Source organism: Carcharhinus amblyrhynchos, chromosome 4 (genome assembly GCF_965287045.1).
Source record: "Carcharhinus amblyrhynchos chromosome 4, sCarAmb.v2.hapA, whole genome shotgun sequence".
NCBI lineage: Eukaryota > Metazoa > Chordata > Chondrichthyes > Carcharhiniformes > Carcharhinidae > Carcharhinus > Carcharhinus amblyrhynchos.
Window position 1 is genome coordinate 75,819,489 of NC_137327.1, and position 22,752 is coordinate 75,842,240.

Here is a 22,752-nt window from a genome sequence, read left to right on the forward strand (position 1 = left end):
TCTGCTAATGCTGATTTCCTTCAGCTCCTCACTAAAAAACGTTTCTCTCAGCACTGACTACAAGGGGCCTACATTCTTTACAATATCTATAGAAGATTTTATAATCAGTTTTTATGTTCCCCACCAACTTATTTTCATACTCTATTTTTCCCTTCTTAATCAATCTCTTGGTCCTCCTTTGCTGAATTTTAAACCTTACATAGCTCCAAGTCCTCGGGCTTATTGCTTTTTCTTGCCAATTTGTATGCTTCTTCTTTGAATCTGATACTATCTCTAATTTTCCTTGTAAGCCATGGTTTGGCCACAATTTCCTTACAACTCTGGAGCCAAACAGGAATAAACAACTTCTGGAGTTCACCTATTTGTTCTTTAAATGCCTGCCATTGCGTGTCCACTGACTTTCGTTTCAGTAATGTTTCCCAGTCCATCATGGCCAATGCACGCCTCATAGCATCACAATTACCTTTATTAAGATTCAGAAGCCTGGTCTCAGAATCAGCTGCATCACTATTCACCTTGACAAAGAATTCTACCATATTATGGTCACTCATCCCCAAGGATTCGCTCACAGCTAACTCGCTAATTAATGAAATTAATGAAATAATGGAATTAAAAACTGTTGTCCGAGATGATGATCACAAAGTTAATGGATTGTCACTTTAAAAAACCCAACTGATTCACTGATAGCCTTCAGTTAAGATAGTATGGCCAGTAGGTGACTCCAGACTCACAGCAATGTCCTTGACTCTGAAATGGCCCAGCAAACCACTGTAAAGAGGTTTAATAAGAACTAAGTAGAGAAAGCATCCAGTGTTCTGATGGAAGGTCATTGACCTGAAACGTTAACTGAGTTTCTTTCTCCACTGATGCCACCTCGCCTGCTGAGTATTTTCAGAATTTTATGTTTTTATTTCAGATCACCCAGCACAGATTAAGCTTTAGATGGAGACACAATAAAGGCTTACCTAGGCGATTCAACCCTGCAAAGTCCTCCTTGTAACTTCCAACTTCATGAACTCTCATGGATCAGGTCAAGTATGGGCAAGTAAACTGCCTGCTGATTATCACCTATTCCACCCATCTATGGTCACTACCCTCACCCCAACCCCGCACACTCCCACGTGGATTCCTCCATACTTAAAACCATTTGGAAGAAGCATGGAGGGTAGCAAGGTAACATAATGTATGCTGGGTGAGAAGCATCAATGTCCATCACCATAAATAATTCAGTAGCATTACCGACACACCTGCCTGACCAGACATGTGCTAGGTAGTGGGAGAACTAACACAAGAGAAAAACTTACTTGACCTTGTCCTCCCCAATCAAGCAGCTTCATCTGATAATCCACAGAACCATGGAACCATAGTAAAGTTACAGCACAGAAGAGACCATTTACATCATTGTCTCTGCATTGGTTGAAAATAAATAACTGCCCATTCTAATCCTACCTTCCAGCACCCGATCCATAGTCTTGTAGGTTCCAGCACTTAAGATGTAGGTCCAGGCATCTTTTAAACGAGGTGAGGTTACTGACTCAACCACCACTCAGGACAACAAATTCCAGAAACCTACCACCCTCTGGGTGGAAAGGTTTTTGACAATATTCCCTAATCCCTTTATCAATCACTTTAAATCTATGCCCCCTGCTAATTGGCCTCACTGCAAGGGGAAACTTATCTTCCCCGTCGATTATATTTAAGTCCCTCATAGTTTTTTACACCTTAACCTCCTCTGTTCTAAAGAAAACAACCCTGGTCTACTTAATCTTTCCTTACTGCTGCTATTTTTTAGCCCTGGCAACATTCTTGTTAATCTCCTCTGCACTCTCTCCAGAGCAATTATGTCCTTGCAATGTGCTGAACAGAACTGTGCATAAAACTCCAGCTGTAGCCTCCCCAGTGTTTTATCGAGTTCCAACATTACATCCCTCCTTTTGTCTTCTATACCTTGTACAAGCAAGAAAACATTCCATTTGCTTTCTGTAACATATTGTCAACCAGTCCTTCCACCTTCAAGGACCTATGGACATGCACTCCAAGGTCTCTCACTTCCTCCACCCCTCACAGTGCCTTTCAGTTTATTGTTTTGCTCTCTTGCTTTATTACTCAAATTATAACCTCATATTTCTCCAGACTGAATTCCCCCTATCACTTTTTCACCCATTCAACCAAACCATTGTTATTATTGTAGAGTCCACAGCTATTCTCTTCACTATCAACTATAATTTTGGTGTCATTTGTAAATTTCCCAATCATTCCTCCTACCTTAAAGCCCAAGTCCTTAAAAAAATGAACAAATAGCAAGAGCCCAACACTGAGCCTTGTGGAATACCACAGGGAAGCGCTTTCCATTCGTGAAAATATCTGTTGATGTTACTCTTTATCTCCTGTCACTGAACCAATTTTAGATCCAATCTGGCATGTTCATTGTATCCTATCAGCTTTTACTTTTCTGACCAGTCTACCATGTGGAACCTTTTCAAATGCCTTACTAAAATCCATGCAGACCACATCAACTGCACTAACCTCATCAATCCTCCTTGTTACTGGCACAAAAAATTCAATTGAGTTAGTAAGGCACAACTTTCCCCTAACAAAACCAAGCTATCTCTGATAAATTTGTGCCTTATAGGTTAGAGAAAGGGAAGAACTTTGTACTATCATGTCAGTAGGGAAAAATACTGAGCAAATTATTGGACTGAAGACAGACAATTTCCCCAGGCCCGATGGCCTACATCCTTGGGACTTAAATGAAATGGCATTGGAGATAATGGATCCATTGGTTACAATATTCCAAAACTCCCTGGATGCAGGAATAGTTATGGTTGATTGGAAAAATGATAATATAATGCACTTATTCAAAAAGCGAGGGAGGCAAATTGAGGGAAACTATGAGCCAATTAGTTTAACATCTGTTGTTGGGAAATTATTACAATCTACTATAAAGGAAGTAATAACAGGACATTTAGATAGTTAAAATGTAATCCATCAGAGTCAGCATGGTTTTATGAGGGTAAGTCATGTTTAACTAATTTGCTTGAGTTCTCTGAAGATATATCAAGCAAGGTGGATCATAGGGATGCTGTAGATGTAGTATATCTGGACTTCCAGAAGGCATCTGGTAAGGTGCGACACAGAAGGTTAATACACAAGGTTAGTTCAAATGCGATTAGGGATAACTTATTAGCTTGGTTGGAGGACTAGCTAACCAACAGAAAGCAGAGTCGGGATAAATGTGTCTTTCTCGGGTTAGCAAGATGTAACTATTGGGATGCCACAGGGTTTGGTCCTTGTGCACCAATTACTTAGCATCTATATTAATGACTTTTTGAAAAACCTGAGGGTGGATAAGTCCCCTGGGCCAGATGGGATATATCCTAGGATACTTTGGGAGGCAAGGAATGAGATTGCGGAGCCTTTAGCTTTGATCTTTGGGTCCTCACTGTCCACAGGGATAGTGCCAGAGGACTGGAGAGTGGCAAATGTTGTTCCCCTTTTCAAGAAAGGAAGTAGGAACGACCTTGGTAATTATAGGCCAGTTAGTCTTACTTCAGTGGTCGGTAAGTTAATGGAAAGGGTCCTGAGAGATAGGATTTATGACCATTTGGAAAGGTTCAGTTTAATCCGGGATAGTCAGCACAGTTTCATGAGGGGTAAGTCCTGCCTCACAAATTTGATTGAATTCTTTGAGGAGGTAACTAGGTATGTGGATGAAGGTAGAGCTGTAGATGTCATATACATGGATTTTAGTAAGACATTTGATAAGGTTCCCCATGGTCGGCTCATGAAGATAAGGAAGTGTGGGATAGAAGGAAATTTGGCTAATTGGATAAGGAACTGGCTGTATCATAGAAGACAAAGGGTGGTGGTGGAGGGAAAATTTTCAGACTGGAAGCCAGTTACCAGCGGTGTACCACAGGGGTCAGTGCTGGGTCCTCTGCTTTTTGTGATTTTTATCAATGACTTGGAAGAAGGGGCTGAAGGGTGGGTTAGTAAATTTGCTGACGACACCAAGATTGGTGGAGCACAGGATGAGGTGCAGGGCTCTGGCAGGCTGCAAAGAGACATTGATAGGATGCAGAGGTGGACCAAAAAGTAGCAGATGGAGTTTAACACTGATAATGTGAGATGATTCATTTTGAGAGGACAAACTTGAATGCGGATTACAGGGTCAACGGCAGGGTTCTGAGGAATGTGGAGGAACACAGAGATCTTGGGGTTCATATCCACAGACCTCTGAAGGTTGCCCCTCAAGTGGATAGAGCCGTGAAGAAGGCTTACAGTGTGTTAGCGTTTATTAACAGGGGATTTGAGTTTAAGGGCCGTGGGGTTATGCTGCAATTATACAGTACGTTGGTGAGACCACATTTGGAATATTGTGTGCAGTTCTGGTCACCTCACTATAAGAAGGATGTGGAAGCATTGGAGAGAGTGCAGAGGAGATTTACCAGGATGCCGCGTGGTTTGGAGGGTAGGTCTTATGAGGGAAGGTTGAGGGAGCTGGGGCTCTTCTCTTTGGAGCGCAGGAGGGTGAGAGGTGACTTAACAGAGGTTTATAAGATGATGAGAGGAATTGATGGAGCGGACGTGCAGAAACTATTTCCTCGGGTGGGTGTAGCTGTTACTAGGGGGCATAACTATAAGGTTCATGGTGGGAAATATAGGAGGGATGTCCGAGGTAGATTCTTCACCCAGAGAATGGTTGGGGTGTGGAATAGACTACCTGCTGTGATAGTGGAGTCAGACACTTTAGTAACTTTCAAACGGTTATTGGATAGGCACATGGAGCACTCCAGAATTATAGGGAGGGGATAGCTTGATCTTGGGATTGGAAATAGCTCGGCACAACATTGAGGGCTGAAATGCCTGTACTGTGCTGTACTGTTCTATGTTCTATGACTTGAATGCAAGAATAGTAGGTACCATTGCCAAATTTGCAGAGGACACTAAAATAGGTGAGATAGTAAGTTGCAATAATGAAATAAGAAATTTACAAATGGATATGGATAGGTTAAGAGAATGGGACAAAATATGGTGGATTGAGTTTAATGTGGATAAGTTGAGGTTACCCATTTTGGTAGGTAAAATACAAAGGCAAATTATCTAAATGGAGATAAATTTTGTAGGGTTCTGGGTGTCCTGATGCATGAACTGCAGAAAACTTGTGCAGGCACAGTAGGTAATAAGGAAGGCAAGTGGAATCTTGGCACTTAGTGCTAAAGGAATAGAATATAAAAGCAGTAAAATGTCACTGCTACTGTACAAAGCATTAGTAAGAGTGCACTTAGAATATTGTGGACAATTTCGGTCACCTTACTTGAGGAGAGATGTTGTTGCATTGGCAGCAGTTTAGAGAAGGTTCACTAGATTGATTCCAGAGATGAGTTGATTTAGCAAGAGAGATTAGGTAGTTTAAGCCTATACTCTCTAGAGTTTAGAAGAACAAGTATATAAGATTCTAGGAGGATTGACAAAGTAGATGTGGAGGGGATGTTTCCTCTTGTAGGGCAATCTAGAATAAGAGGTCAAAGTTTTAGGAAAAAGGGGTAGCACTGTAAGAAAGAGATGAAGAGAAGTTACTTCTCTCAAAGGCTCATGAGTCCATGGAATTCACCACCTCAGCGTGATGGATGCCGGGACTTTGAGTAAATTTAAGAAAGAGTTGGACAGATTTTTAATTAGTAAGGGTTTGAAGGCCTATGGTGAATGGGCAGGTAAGTGAAGTTGAGGCTGAGATGAGATCAGCCGTAATTGTATTAAAAAGCAAGAAGGCTCAAGGGGCTGAATTGCCTATTCCTGCTTCTACTTCTCATCATTTCTAAATGACAGTTTATCCTCGCTCTCAGAGTTGATTCGAAGAATTTCCCCATCACTTAAGTCAGACTGACTATGGTCGATAATTATTCAGCCTTCACACACTTTTTAAATAATGGTACAACGTTTGCAGACTTCCAGTCCTCTGGTAACTCACCAGTACAGTAAGAAGTCTCACAACACCAGGTTAAAATCCAACAGGTTTATTTGGTAGCAAAAGCCACTAGCTTTCAGAGCACTTGCTGCTCCTTTGTCAGGTGAGTGGGAGTTCTATTCACAAACCATTATTTTGTAAATTCAGTTTGTGTCAGCCTGGGATACACTCCATCTGACCCTGGTAATTTATCCACCTACAAGTATCTCAGTCCCTACAGTAAGTTATGCTTATTTTATCTAATATTTCACACTCATTATTAACTAGAAAGTCTACATTATTCTTCTCCTTTGTGAAGCCAGAAACAAAATATTAATTGAGAACTCTACCCACATCATATGCATCAACACGTAAGTTACCTTTGTTATGGACTGAAGGCAGCATTTGGGGGTGGTGTGTTAATTTAAACGGCCCTGATTTTTCTCCCTCTGCCTGGCTGCAAACACAAAGATGTTTTTGATTTCTGATTTCCTTCTTTATAAGTGGTGGCATATTTTCCTCTATCTCTCAGTTTGAACTGAATTCAATCCTCAGTTCCAATCCTCTATTTATGACACCACAGCAAACTCAATACAAGGTGAAATAAGGTTTATTTTATACACACAAAGTGCAGGAAAGGAAATTTGCAATCTGCCCCTTTTACACACATAGACTAAAAGAATGTTAATGGAAAGTAAGGGTATAGGGCAGAGCCCTATCAAATGCAAGTTATGGTTTTATGCAAGCCCAGAATCCAGAATCAAAGGTCCAGTGGCATATTCCTACAGAGAATAGCAAGCTGGCTTGCTGGATGATCCATCATTCCAAATGCAAGGTCTTCCACAATGGGAGAAGGCACGGAGAGATGAATTAATCTAGAAGGCACAGATCCACAAGTTCCAGTGTTCCAGCAGTTCAGTTTAGATGAGCACCAGGCAATTCTAAATTCAAACAGAGGTATTTCTGCTGCTACCTGCTCAGTGGGAAGATGGTAGACTTCCAGGGTTCAGTTTTACATAGCAATATTACAGGATCTAGCAAATTTGGGGTGATATTATGATGCACCTCCCATTTCTCCTGGGTGTTGGACAAAGGATGCATCATCCCAGGTCTGAAATCTTGTTATGTTTCATAAAGGAATCAGAATGCCTTTTTCAGAGATGCTGACTCAGTTGGCTGGAGCTCTACCGTAGAAACGTAAAAAGGTGTTGATGTATTTCTTCAGAGTTTAGTTGTTGACAATCACAACGGGCATTAGCACCTCTTTAAAGATAATGAGGTCCCTGCTGGTTTTCTGAAGGTTAAAAACTCCTCTGGTATGAGTCATTGCTAATCAGGAATGTTTCAGATCAAAATAATTTTATCAAATAGCCAGTTTGAAAGATTGGGGGAACGGCAAATTGCGCGGAGGGTGTGGAGAGTCTGCAGAAGGATCTAGATAGGCTGGGCGAATGGGCCAGGAACTGGCAAATGGAATTTAATGTTGGCAAGTGCGAGGTGGTCCACTTTGGTAGGAATAATGGTAGGAAGGATTATTACTTACGTGGAGAAAAACTGCAGCAGGCGACGGTGCAGAGGGACCTCGGGGTCCTTGTGCATGAGTCGCAAAAACCCAGCTTGCAGGTGCAGCAGGTGGTCAGGAAGGCGAATGGGATGCTGGCCTTCATAGCGAAGGGGATTGAATATAAAAGTAGGGAGGTCTTGCTGCGGCTGTATAGGGCATTGGTGAGGCCGCAGCTGGAGTACTGTGTGCAGTTTTAGGTGCCGTACTTACGCAAGGATATTTTGGCCTTGGAGGGAGTGCAGAGGAGGTTTACTAGGCTGATGCCGGAGTTGAGGGGGTTGAGCTATGAGGAGAGGCTGAATAAACTAGGCTTGTACTCGTTAGAGTTTAGAAGAACGAGGGGAGATCTCATTGAGACGTATAAGATGATGAATGGGATGGATAGGATAGAGGTGGAGAGACTCTTCCCGTTCAGAAAGGACAGTAGGACTAGGGGGCACAGCCTCAAGATAAAGGGGGTGCGGTTCAGAACGGAGTTGAGGGGGAACTTCTTCACTCAAAAGGTGGTGAATCTCTGGAATTCTCTGCCCGTTGAAGTGGTGGAGGCTACCTCGCTAAACATTTTTAAGACGCGGGTTGATGGGTTTTTGATAAGAGAGGAGATTAAGGGTTATGGGGGGAGGGCAGGAATGTGGAACTGAGCCATGACAGATCAGCCATGATCTTATTGAATGGCGGGGCAGGCTCGAGGGGCCGGATGGCCTATTCCTGCTCCTATTTCTTCTATTCTTATGTTCTTGAAATAGATGTATTTATTTTCCTTGCGGTCCTCTGAAGTGGACACTTTCCTCTAATTATTCTCTTGATCTTCATGTACTGACAAAACATCTTTGAGATTCCCTTGATTTTACCTGTTCTTTTATATCCCCTCTTCACTTTCCTAACTTCATTTTGTATTCCACATCCTCCTGTATTTTCTATACTTTTCTAGGCTTCCTAGCATGTCTTATTGTGATTATTATATGCCTTATTTTTGTTGCTTTATCTTACTTGTGTGCTTCTAGATAATCAGGGGGCTCTAGATTTGGCAGTGCTATCCTTTTTCTTTCTGAGGCTCACATAATGCCTGTACAATCTTGCTTCTGAATGCTCTGTCACTGTTGACCTTTCAAGCAGTTGTAACCCAGCCCTTCTTTTATTATTCATTCATGGTACATGGGCGTCATGAAAATACTAGTAGGAGCGACCATACAGTCATTAGCGAAACTTCAATCTGAGAACACCCTCCATCATCTTGGTCGGCCCTACCACAGTGTTAAATTGAACAGATTCAAAACAGATCTAACACTCATAGAGCTTAACATCATCCAGGACAAAGCAGCCTGCCTGATCTGCAACCCATACACCACCTTAAATATTTATTCCCTCCACCACTGGCAAAATAGGGCTGCAGTGGATACCATATTCAAAAAACACTCCAGCAGTTCACCATGGCTTCATTGACAGCATCTTCCAAGCTAGAAAGATAGGAGCAGCCAACATATGAGCACACCAGCATCTGCAAGCTCCCCTCCAGATCACACACAATCCAACCTGGAAATATATTGTTGTCTCATCATCATCCCTGGGAAACTCCCAAACTCTTAAATGGAGCTTGTACAGTGCACTGGGAGTGGAGGGAGTCCTCTTTAATAACATTATAACCACCTTTCCATTTCATGCAACAGTCTACCCAGTTAGACTGTGAAAAAAGTATTATTTTTATGAAGAAGTAATCTTTCCATTTCTCAGTGCTTAAATCTGATAGCAAATCTACCCAGTCTCTGTAATAATAAATAATAGATTGTGGTAATCAGCTGTGACTTGCAACACCAAAATCTTGGGCTTGATTTATAGAGAAATATTTATAAATGGAGTAACTTCTGACAAGAAAGCAATGTTAATTGTCTGAAATTTTAAGTGACCCCAGTTTATTCAATTCTAATACATTAATCCCTTGTATGTATGAGAGAAAGAGCTCAATATGTGGTCAGCCTCACTGTCCAAGCACATTTTAAATTATTTAGTCGCAGGGAGATAGCTGAACAACGGCTTATTTTTAGAAAACCAGATGAGCACATTCTAAAGCCTCCACATGAAGAAAGTCAATATACAGTCTACAATATGGTGAGGAAAAATCATTTTCAAGTTTTGAATCCGGTCTTCAAGTTTTCCGTAGCCTAATGCGAGAATTGCCACCAGCACTGAGTGGCGTCACATCAACAATGCAGCTGCCTGAGGCAGAAAGGTAGATTGATAATGCACCTGTCAGATGGAAAGACAGGATGTATGAAGTTCAATGGTCCCTTAACAGACTGGTAGAACCGAAATATGAATGAGGACCTTCTCGGCTTTCTATCCCATGGGACACAAGTAGCAATTTACTTGCAGCATGTTCCTGGACATAACTGACGGGTGCAGTAAATTAGGCATGGCTGCTCTTTTCGGATGATCTGTTGTACAGAGCTGAAAGAAATTTTGAATTCCATCCAAAGCTCGATACATACCAATTTTAACACCTTGAATTCAGCATCAGTTACAAAGCTAAAAATCACTCACTCACAGTTCTTGGGCTTGGGTGACATATCCATCAATTTTGTTTCAATGTCTGGTCATATATTTTAATACAACAGTCAGATGAAGAGTATAGCACAAAATGCTGGATGACCCCCTGTATTATCCATTAATTTCCCTTCTATGCGTTGTCAGCATAGGGACTGATCTACAAGCTGTTGAGCTATGGGATTCACCAGAAGCACACAATTGCAGCAGCTTGTCTGAGTTTTAAGGTACAAAAACATGATGACTGGTTGAAAAAGCACCTTTAAAACTACCACTGTTTTGAGCCAATGAAAAGGAAACAAATAAGTGAAATGTGTAAAATCTATATGTAAACAATAAAGTTAAAACAAAGTAGGACAGGAAAAGAATAAAAACAAAAATGAACAGCAAGGCAAAAGGGGCTGCACATGGGGCAACGAAATAAAAATCAAATGTTTTAATGTTCTCTACAACTGATAAACGAGGTCCTGATATTAAGGCTGGAATAATATTGGGGGGTGCGGGGAGGGCAGCAGGGAAAACCCCAACCACCCCACAGTCATAAACTGCTGTGGAAATCCTGACTCAGAGCTAAGTGGGCTTCTTGCCCCTCATTGGTGTGGAAGTCCTGCCTTCTAGAACTGCTGGCTAATCACATTGGCCAGCAGCTACACCAGTGCCAACAGCACCAGGAAGGCATCACTAGCAACCGCCAGGACTACTGGTAAAGACAAGATCACAGGGCCTTGGCTTGTCTGAGCAAGAGGGTTTACAAAGGTTAGGGAGAGGGCAGTGAGGGGATGGGGGAGTGGCGAAATGGCATGAGTTTAAGGGTGCGAGTGGGTAGCCAGGAAGGAAGGGGGAGGGGCAATTTCAGTCCAATGGGGCTGCCCCATCATCGGAAAAGGGTAGCCTCTGGAGAGGGACCACTCCTTTCTTCTCACCCTTTAAATATTTTGGTTTAAAAACAGACCCTCCTGCTCCAGCCCTGCTGCCCACTCCAAACATTTTATGGCATGGGCAGTCTATCATCAGGGTAAAAGACTTGATAAGACTTGACATTGGTAGAACAGCAATAAAGGTTCTGCGAAGGGAGTATGAATAGCTAGGAGTTAAATTGAAAAGCAGAACCAAAAAGGTAATACTCTCTGGATTACTTCCTGAGCCACGATCTAATTGGCACAGGGTCAATCAGATTAAGTAGGTAAATGCGTGGCTCAAAAATGGGTGTAGGAGGAATGGGTTTGAATTCATGGGAAATTGGCACCAATATTGGGGAACAGAGACCTGTTCAGATGGAACAGTCTTCATCAGAATTGTGCTGGAACCAGAGTCCTGGCGAATCATGTAACTAGGGCTGTCGATAGGGCTTTAAACTAAATACTGGGGGGAAGGGGGAGGGGGGTGGGGTTCAGTTGTATGGAGAATTAGAAAATCAAAGTTAAAGGAGAGGGTGGAAGTGCAGGTTAATGGAGCTCAGGGCTCAAGAGAGGTTAGTAAAGTTTCCAGACCACATAGTGGAACACAGAGTATTTTTTGGCCCACATACTATTCTCCAGGACTGGCGCAATCAACTGTCAGAGCAGCAAGGTCGAACAAATTTCATACTAAACTGAACAGGACAAAGTTTGTGGCTTCTGAGCACTGATAGTAGATTTTTAAACCAAGTAGAACATGTCTGAAATCAGTTTTCTTTTTATGAATTCACAAATTTACAAGCATCGACCTTTTTCTTTCGATAGACTCCGTGGTCTCCTTCTGTGCTATAACCATTCTGTGACTCTACTCCTACTGAAGCCACAAGGTTTTATAGAAAGGGTAGGGAGGGTAAATTGAAAAAATTGTAATTCACCAATGTTACACACTGGTGATTAATAAAATGCTATGGCTATTTCTTCCAAAGTCATCTCTCCAGTCCCAGCAGCATCACCTGGAATGGTGGCCATGGAGAAAAGAAGCTACAATGTAATTGGAGTTTATGGTAGGCCTGGGGTCTTAATGGGGCCAGGCTAGCAAGCCCTGGTTAGGACAGTCGAATGGGTAGGGAGCTTGGTTGGATATGATAAGTCGGCCAGAGAAAACATTGTTAGGGGAAGGTGGGGGAACCTCCACTGGGCTTGAGGCCCGAAAAAATAGTAACCTCCCCACTGGCTGACCACCAGTCCAGTGAAATGTAGTGAGTTAGACACTTAGTAGTGATGCATCTATACATTCAACAATGTCACTGTACTTGGTTGTGTTTTGAAAGAAAAAAAAAATACAGAGTGAGATCCCTACTCCCAGCATTGGGTGTTTTTCATCAGAGGCAGCTTACCACTGGCTGCCAGCGGGGATCTTCCAGTCCACTGATGTCTACATCTTTTTGCATATCTCACCCGTCCCTCCACAGGAAAAGCCACTATGGGGGCTCCTTCAGCACAACTAGAAGATCCCGCCAGCAAAAAAGGCCAGAAAATCCCACTCTCTCGACAAGTATTATCACCACGTACTTAATCATTTGTTTTCATCACTTCATGTAGGTGGTTCCAAACTATCTGCACGAGTTGAACTGAATCCCTTTCTGATCAGTAGTTGGGATGAACTAAATAAGAATACACATTTGACCTATAGTTCCTGCATCTTTCGGAAGTCTGCTTCCCCTTAGTGGGATGTTGTCATGCATCTGGTCTTGTATGAGAAGAGGTAAAAATTCCAAGGATAAGCAATACTTCTGTCTTTTGCTCAATACTATACACAAGACTTATTCTGTGGTGGTTTGGAATAACGTAGGTGTGGAAACTCAAGCTTCCCTTTGCTATCAAAGCCACCAGCACTCTGCATCCAATGCAGTCTAAAGGTCCAATTCAAGGAGAGTCAAATCTTTCTCTGTTTCTCTCAAAGTGTAATGACACCTGACTTTAATCAATCTCCAGGAGCCCAAGCCTCGGTGTGCCTGAGGAATTCCCAATCTGAGCTGGGGAAACCAAGATAGAAGGGTGTGGGTGTGCAAGAAAACAAGAAAAGAATTAACCTAATGTGATTAGGAATGCAATGGAACAACAAAACCAGGAAAAGCTATGAGAAACAGTTTAACATACCTTAAATATCCAACCCTCAAAAAATCAGAACATGAGGCCTAAAGTTAAGGAGAGGGTACAGGTAAGGGTGGAGGCTGAGGATGTCCCAATATTAAAGGGAATGGGGGCATGAGTATGAATAAGGTCCAGGGGAAGGCTGGGATGAAGGCACTTTACCTGAATGCACAAAGCATTCGGAATAAAGTGGATGAGCTGGTGGCACAGATCGACATAAATGGATATGATCTGGCGGCCATTACAGAGACGTGGCTGCAAGGTGACAGGGACTGGGAGCTGAACATCCAGGGGTATCAAGTGTTTAGGAAGGATAGGCGGGAGGGAAAAGTGGGGGAGGGGGCATAGCTCTGCTGATTAAGGATAGCATCAGGGTGGTAGCAAGGGATGATACTGGAGCCAAAGAGCAGAAAGTGGAATCGTTGTGGGTGGAGATTAGGAACAGCAAAGGGAGGAAGACGCTGGTGGGTGTCATCTATAGGCCCCCAAATAATGATCTGGAGGTGGGGCGGGCTGTTAACGCGCAAATAAGTGTGGCGTGCAGGAATGGGACGGCCATAGTTATGGGGGATTTCAATCTGCATATTGATTGGTCGACCCATGTTGGACGCGGTGGGCTCAAGGGGGAGTTCTTGGAATGCTGCCGGGATAGTTTCCTTGAACAGTGTGTGTTGGAGCCGACGAGGGAGCGAGCTGTCTTGGATCTGGTGTTATGTAATGAGGCGGGTAGAATCAGGGACCTTGCGGTGAAGGATCCTCTTGGGGAGAGTGATCATTGTACGGTGGAGTTTCTGGTGCAGATGGAGGACGACAAAGTGGGTTCCCGGACACGCGTCCTTTGTTTGAACAGAGGGGAGTACGGTAGGATGAGAGAGGAATTGGCGAATGTGGACTGGGGGTGCGCGTTGGAAGGTAGGTCTGCTGAGGAGCAGTGGAGGATTTTTAAGGAGATCTTTCTTGGTGCTCAGCAGAAATTTATTCTGATGGTCAAAAAGGACCGTAGGAGGAGAGGTAATCAGTCGTGGATAATGAAGGAGGTGAAGGAAAGTGTTAAATTAAAAGCGGAGGCGTTTAGAGTAGCTAAGAGTAGTGGGCGAGAAGAGGATTGGGAGAGGTTTAAATGTCAACAAAGATTGACAAAGAAGTGATAAAGAAGGGTAGGAGAAACTATGAAGCTGTGCTAGCGCTTAATATAAAAAAGGATAGCAAGAGTTTTTATAAGTACACAAAAAGGAAGAGGCTGGCTAGGGTGAACGTTGGACCCTTAGAGGATGAGAAGGGGGACTTAGTGGTAGGGGATGGGGAAATGGCTGAGGTCTTGAATGACTTTTTCGTTTCGGTCTTCACGGAGGAGGACATGAATAATTTGCCGGGTGTTAGAGATGGAAAGGTGGTAGGACTGGAAGGTCTCAATGACATTACTGTTACTAGAGAGGTGGTGCTCGACAGACTGGAGGGGCTGATTGTGGACAAGTCCCCAGGACCGGATGGAATGCATCCGAGGGTTCTGAAAGAAATGGCGGAGGTGATAGTGGATGCCTTGGTGGTTATTTTCCAGACGTCGCTGGATTCCGGGGAAGTGCCGGAAGATTGGAAAACGGCTAATGTTACGCTGTTGTTTAAGAAGGGTGCCAGGCAAAAGGCGGGGAATAATAGGCTGGTTAGTTTAACGTCTGTTGTAGGTAAAATGTTAGAATCCGTCATCAAGGAGGAAATAGCGAGGCATCTTGAGGGGAATTGCTTGATAGGGCAGACGCAGCACGGTTTCGTTAAGGGGAAGTCGTGTCTGACAAATTTACTGGAGTTCTATGAGGATGTGTCTAGGGCAGTGGATAGAGGAGAGCCGGTGGATGTGGTCTTTCTTGATTTTCAGAAGGCGTTTGACAAGGTACCTCACAACAGGTTATTGCAGAAGGTCAGGGGACATGGAGTTGGGGATAGGGTGTTAGCGTGGATAGAGGACTGGTTGTCAAATAGGAGGCAGAGAGTGGGGGTCAATGGGTGCTATTCGGATTGGCGGATGGTGACTAGTGGAGTGCCTCAGGGGTCGGTGCTGGGGCCTCAGCTATTTACCATTTATATAGATGATCTGGAGGAGGGAACCGAGTGTATGGTGTCGAAATTTGCCGATGACACCAAGATTGGCGGAAAGGCAAATTGTGCGGAGGGTGTGGAGAGTCTGCAGAAGGATCTAGATAGGCTGGGCGAATGGGCCAGGAACTGGCAAATGGAATTTAATGTTGGCAAGTGCGAGGTGGTCCACTTTGGTAGGAATAATGGTAGGAAGGATTATTACTTACGTGGAGAAAAACTGCAGCAGGCGACAGTGCAGAGGGACCTCGGGGTCCTTGTGCATGAGTCACAAAAACCCAGCTTGCAGGTGCAGCAGGTGGTCAGGAAGGCTAATGGGATGCTGGCCTTCATCTTGAGGGGGATTGAATATAAAAGTAGGGAGGTCTTGCTGAGGCTATATAGGGCATTGGTGAGGCCGCAGCTGGAGTACTGTGTGCAGTTTTGGGCGCCGTACTTACGCAAGGATATTTTGGCCTTGGAGGGAGCGCAGAGGAGGTTTACTAGGCTGATGCCGGAGTTGAGGGGGTTGAGCTATGAGGAGAGGCTGAATAAACTAGGCTTGTACTCATTAGAGTTTAGAAGAATGAGGGGAGATCTCATTGAAACGTATAAGATGATGAATGGGATGGATAGGATAGAGGTGGAGAGACTCTTCCCGCTCAGAAAGGATAGTAGGACTAGGGGGCACAGCCTCAAAATAAAGGGGGGGCGGTTTAGAACGGAGTTGAGGAAGAACTTCTTCACTCAAAGGGTGGTGAATCTCTGGAATTCTCTGCCCTTTGAAGTGGTGGAGGCTACCTCGCTAAATATTTTTAAGAAGCGGGTTGATGGGTTTTTGATAAGAGAGGGGATTAGGGGTTATGGGGAGAGGGCGGGAATATGGAACTGAGCCACGACAGATCAGCCATGATCTTATTGAATGGCGGGGCAGGCTCGAAGGGCCAGATGGCCTACTCTTGCTCCCATTTCTTATGTTCTTATGTTTTTCCAGCATGATATCTGTTTTGCCTCGACAAAATATTAGCCTGCCATGCAATGCCTGCACAAGGCATGAACTATCATTCAAATAAATGTAATAAATAAAAAAGTAAAGTAAATCACAAATTCTGAAAATGATAATAAAATGGAAAATGCTGGAAATATGCCACAAGTCAATTAGCAGTTGAAATGGGAAAAGGCAGTTATTGCCATATTTGAGGTAGGGTTGGGTATGTTGTATGCCGAGCACTGATTTTGTCTCAAGATCCTCCATTGTGACAATGTGCAAATTTGCTTGACAACTCTGTGCTCAGAAGATTCTTTAACTGTAATATACACAAGAGGCTAACGGCCACTTCTTCATTTCAAACAGATCAACCACTTAGGTGTGTGATGGTACTGTGCCTTTAAGAAAAAACGTATTTTAGTTTCTGTTCTAACTGGTGCTATTGGGTCTGCATCCAGCAGACCTGTATTGTTACAGCAGCAGCATAATTGCTCCTAATTTCTAGAATGTTTGTTTTAATCTGGACTATTGCTGTTCTGTTGTTTTTAGTGTTCCCCTGTGTTTTTGCAGAGTAGAACTTGATTGAATTGATTGACAGTAGAATCAAGTGGCTGGATGGAGCTAGGCTGACACAGAGAAATTAAGGATCTTCAGAAAGATGTTGTTTTCTCTGTCTTTCTTTCTTTGGATCTAGAAACTGGAATCTGGCTGGAAATCAGTCTCATTCTCTGATATTCTGCTGTTTGGAGGTAGATCTTCCTTTTTTTAATTTATTCATGGGATATGGGCATTGCTGGCTGGCCAGCATTTATTGCCCATTCAGAGTTACCCATGAGAAGATGGCGGTGAGCTGTCTTCTTGAATCACTGCAGTCCATGTTCTGTGGGTTGACTCACAATACCGTGAAGGAGGGAATTCCAAGATTTTGACCCACAGACTGTGAAGGAATGGCAATATATTTCCAAGTCAGGATGGTGAGTGGCTTGGAGGGGAACTTGCAGGTGGTGGTGTTCCACCTTGTCCTTGCCTGCCCTTGTCCTTCAAGATGGAAGTGGTCGTGGGTTTGGAAGATGCTGTCTAAGGATCTTTGATGAATTGCTGCTGTGCAACTCTCTGGAGGTTGCTGTATGAGAATCTCAATCCAGATATGTTAAAGGCTAAATCTTGCATCCACATGAGCATATCAGTTTTTGGTGTAACCTGGTTCCGCAAAAGGGATTTATGTCTGTGGAGCATGTTACTTACATTGAAACCATACAGATTGCTGGTTGTTAAGAATTATATCTTGTCATGGTTAAGTATTTCCGATTGGTAAAATTTATGCTAATTCTTTTTGTTATATTTTAAGTACGTTCTGAAATAAAGTTTGCTTTGATGAAGCCTTCCTACCGAGTGAAACGAATCACACCTGGAGTGAAATATCTAATGCTCACCCTAACGCCAAAATCAGAAGGAAAAGTTAGAATCTCGACTAACTACATAATATTCTTTGCAGTTTCTGATCAATTTTCTGATACAAAATTATTTTTAAGCATAGGCACTGATATAAAAAATAATAAAAGTTTAAAGAACTAGGAATCTAAAAAATATTTATTTTGGGCTCCAATGACAGAAGTTTAGCATTGCTCATGTTTTTTTCTGTTGAATTTACTTGTTCCTGAGTACATTTCTATCTTGCAATCAATCTGTCGGTAGGCTGAAAATATGGTTGCCTCATCTATTGTGGGACGATGGGATAAATCAGGAACATTTGGTGTGTATTTCATACCATGTTCAATAGACCAAAAATAAAAGACTCAATCGTCCACTCCATTTTCCTGAAGTTTAAGATTTTTGAACATCAGTTCATAGGAGGCATAGGCTACATTTAAAAGTTGCCAACGTTGGTGAACAGGAACGAACAGTGTTGGGAGAGACAGGCCCAATTTTAACTCTGTCTAAGTGGTTGGGTTCTGAATGAGTTCTAATCTCTCCAAATGAGTTCCACAGATTTCAATATTGAAAAGTTCTGAGTTAAAATAGAACACAGCATGACACACCTGTTATATTCAATGTTATATTCAAAGCATACTCATCTTATAAATCAATGCAGGGATCCGTAACTGAGAGAAAATTGCAAATCAAATTGTCTTTCTTTGAAGGCTGTGGCATTTTTCTATTAATGCACAACCCTTTCCAACTCAAGCATAACTAATCCAACCGTCTAAGGAAATATTTCTGGCTGGATTACAAATCACTTACAGCTGAGTGCAAGAGTAACGTCAGAGCATTTAACAATCAAAATAATTGACCATGAAGCATAGATATAAAACTATGTATATATCAACCAAAAGTGTCGGCTTGCATCTAACCCTCTAGCTCTTTGCAGTTTATAAGTTGCCGAAGAGCATAGGCTCAATCACAAAAATATTCACAATCTTCTGATCCACTTTTCGTTCAGAGGCAGAGTTGCAGATAATTATGAATGAGATTCAGTGGAAACATCATTAACTGAGTTGTGACTTAAGTTTTGGATTGCCTGATGCTTCATTCGATCAGAAAGGTGTCACATGTGACTGCGCATCCTTCAATTTATGCATCTGCTGCAATGACATTTACCAACCATATTTATGATTAAAATAATTATTTGTAATAAATTGTTATTGTGCTAATTTATTGTAAATGAAGAAATATTTCAATTAGGTATGATAATGGGTCAACGGGCAACCAACCTGAATCCTTTTTTGGCGATATGGTTATTCAATATGAGTTTAATCCTCACCTGTTGCACAATGGTTGTTAGTTCCAGGCACAGCTGAACAATGTTATTTTTTAGAAGTGAGTATTCTGTCACACTAACGAATGGCGACCTAAAAACACAATGAAGAAGAATTAATTCTAATAATAGTGGTAAATCCTTCTTTCAAATGACAATTTAATCGTATCCTTACCAGTTAGAAACACTAACACACTTTTAAGCATGTAATTACATAGCACCCAGGACACAAATAAATCACAATTAACTTTACAATTCATAGAATCATACAGCACCAACTGATCTATTCTGCTTGTTCTCGCGTTTAGAAAATGCAGTCAGGTTTCATCCATATCCTAGCTTTTGTCTGCAATGCTGCAAGTTCCTCATGCTCAAGGACCTGTTCTACTCCTATTTTAAATTAATTATAGAATGGGTTTCACTCACTTTTCAGATAGCTGGCTTCAAATCCCAACAACTTGCAGAGTTGTTGGGATTTCTGCATTTCTCCCCTCTTGATCTTTTGACAATCATTTTAAATCTATCACCTCTAATTATTGACCCATTCCCCAGATGGAATAGTTTCTCTCTGTTGTCTCTATCAAAGCCCCTTGTTATTTTGAAAATGTTTACTAGGCCAACTTTAAATGTTGACAGAAAATGCTAGATAATCAAGTCAGGGCGACCCTTCGTCAGCACTCTCTCCAAGATGCTGTCAGACCTGCTGATATTTTCCAGCATTTTGTGTTTGATTCAGATTCCAGCATCCACACTATTTTGTCTTCAACTTTAAATGTTCTCTGTTCCAAGGAAAACAGCCTGTACTTTCCAACATTGCCTCATAACTGAAATCCCTTACTCCTGGTATTTTAAAAAGTTTATGGGATTTAGGTGTCACTGGCTAGACCAGCATTAATTCCCAATCCTTAATTGCTCTTGAGAAGATGGTGGTGAGTTGCTTTCATGAACTGCTGAAGTCCATGTGGTGTGGGTACACTCAAGGTGCTGTTAAGGGAGGGAGTTCCAGGATTTTGAATGAGCCACAGTGAAGGAATGGTGATATATTTCCAGGTCAGGATGGTAGGTGGAGGGGAACTTCCAGTTGTGGGTTTGGGAGGTGCTGTTGAAGGAGCCTTGGTAGATCCTTGCAGAGTATCCTTCAGTTGGTTAACACTGCTGCTACTGTGAGGGGGTGAATGTTTGTGGAAGGCATGCCAATCAAGCAGGCTGCTTAGTTCTGAATGATGTTGAGCATCTTGAGTTTGTTGGAGCTGTACTCACTGGACTAGTGGGGAATATTCCATCACACTCTTGACTTTGCCTTGTAGATGGTCAGGCATTGGGGAGTCAGGAGATGAGTTACTCACCGCTGGATTCCTAACCTCTGACCTGTTCTTGTGGTCACAGTACTTTTACAGCTAGTCCAGTCAGTGGTAACTCCAGGATGTTGACAATGGGGATTTCAGCAACGGTAAAGCCATTGAACGTCAATGTCAACTCCTAGTAATCTTCTGGTCAACCTCCTCTGTATACTAAGATTTACCTATCTTTCCTTTAGCCCACAATTTTCCACAAGGGTCCAGCTGAGGCCTAATCAGTGATTTAGAAATTTTGAGCATGATCTCTATTATGTTCTGTCTATTTATAACCTAAGTAACCCACACACTTTCATAGCCATCCTTTCAACTAACCCTGCCACCTTTAAGGAGCTGTGCAAATGAACATGTTCGTCTACACTTTCAAAATCATGTCATTGATAGTATTACGTTTTTCCATATTACTCTGTCCAAAGTGCATCACTTCACACATGTCTGCATTGACATCTATGTTACTGCCATTTCACCATTCCATCTATAATACCCTGAAGATTGCACCTATCACTATCAAATATGTTATCAAGTTTTCCATCATCTTCAAACTTTATAAGCCTGCTCCCTACACTAGAATTTGTAAAAACTGCAAAGAGGAATGAACCCATAACTAACCCATGAGGGACACCACTGTAAACAACCTCCCAGGCTGAAAAAAATCCAGCCAGCAGCATCCTCCAAAATTGCAGCTACAGCAACAACAACTTGTATTTATATACAATCTTTAACAGAGTGAGATATCCTAGACACATCACAGGAGCATTATCAACCAAAGTTTGACAGCAAACTACATGAGAAGGCACTAGAATGGGGATGAACATTCTAGAGAAAAAAGTAGAGGGGCAGAGTAGCGTTTTCCAGAGTGTAGGACCCACACAGCTGAAGGCACAATCACCTCTGGTGATTCAATAGGTACCTGGGATGTGCAAGAGGCCAGCATAGGCAGAGTACAGAGATCTTAAAAAGTTGTAGCAGGATGAAGACCTCCTCTCTCTCCTGACTGAAATGCCCCATTGGAAAAATAGACAAGTTACCTAAATCAGCAACCACATTCAGTTATATACCAATTGAAGGAGTAAGTTGCAGAGAATGAGCCAATGCTGCTGAGGTCAGCCACCAAAGAGGAATGAAGGTGGAGAGGAGACAGCACACAATATTGCAGAGTTTGAAGAAAAAAAGAGGTGGGAAGGAATTTAAGGCTGTAGGAGATTGCTGAGATAGGTTGGGGGAGATGCCAAGGAAATATTTGAAGATGGGCATGTGGATTTTAAATATAATGGGCAGAACTTTGCATTGTCTGATGGGGTTGCCTATAGGATGTGGGCATCCCCCCCCACCACTACCACAACCACCACCCCCAACCCTGCCCCACCCCTCCAACCTTCCCCCCACTTCCCCTGGAGGGCCAAAAGTTGGCTCTGCAACCAATTAAAGTTCTTAGGAGCATTAAATTGCTACAGAACTGCTGTAATCACAGGAACACACTTACTGCTAGCTCTTCAGGAAACTGCACCATTCAAAATATCCTGCCAAACATCCTGGGGAAAGAAAGCTAGTATCTGTCAACACAGATGTGTGAGAGGGACAATATGCAGTTGAGTTTTGGAGCCACTGTAGTTTGAGGGTGTAAAAATGAGAAACATTAAGTGGAGGTCTAGAGATGTCCAGAGCTGATGTAAAGGGTTTCAGCAGCAAATAGTCTGCAGTGGTGCAAGAACCGGACAGTGAAAATGGATGTCTTGGCCATGAAGGTTTTAGTTCATTGAAATACATAATGGTTAAACAAATGATCAACAACTTGGTCATAATTTTGATAACCAGCACTCAGGAATTTCTGCTGCTCATGAACAAGGAGAATATTCTCTAATAGTCTTTTTACTTTGAAGAGCATAAATGTCACCAGAGGTTCTCTGAATAGACTGGGCGTAGAGGTATCACAAAATTATTGTTGTATGGAGCTCGACAATCAGAAACAGAGGTACCACAAATTTACATTCTCCCTGCCAACTGTCCAGGGCACAAACACTGCTTCCAGATGAAACAGTAATTTACTTGTAATTCTTTCTATAATGGGGCTAAGATTTCACACTATGTTATAGTGAACAATACATATATCATTATGGCTAATCCCTAAAACTTTAAAACTCAACAATAACTTTTTAAAATGACTGAAGCCATGTCTAGCTATGGGCGAACTATAGGAACTAACCTGGCTGTATTGAAGAAATGTGCAGCTCATTTTCTCTGAATAAACACTAATAAGTCCCTTGGGCTGCAGAGATCAAATGCAAAGGAAATTATAAAAAGGCCATCTACATTTCATAAGCCAGGTCTGCCCACTGGAGTCTACGAGTTTGCTAGGACAAAGAGCCTTTCAAATTCTTAATGGTTGCAGCATTAGAAAACTCAGGAACCCAGGCAAAGGGATATACGCCCTTTGTCAAAGCCAAATAAGTGAGGTGGAAGTCATGAATCATGACACCACCCC

The 22,752-nt window shown here is 42.4% G+C and overlaps 1 protein-coding gene across 1 annotated transcript in view; it reads right to left on the bottom strand.

Moving 5' to 3' along the window:
* LOC145342123 (connector enhancer of kinase suppressor of ras 2) overlaps window positions 1-22,752 on the bottom strand; it is a 711,051-nt gene that overhangs the window by 480,013 nt on the left and 208,286 nt on the right. The window contains exon 4 of the mRNA XM_080187363.1: window positions 18,922-19,009. Coding sequence (XP_080043489.1) covers window positions 18,922-19,009 — 88 coding nt within the window. The remainder of the gene's footprint in view (window positions 1-18,921; window positions 19,010-22,752) is intronic.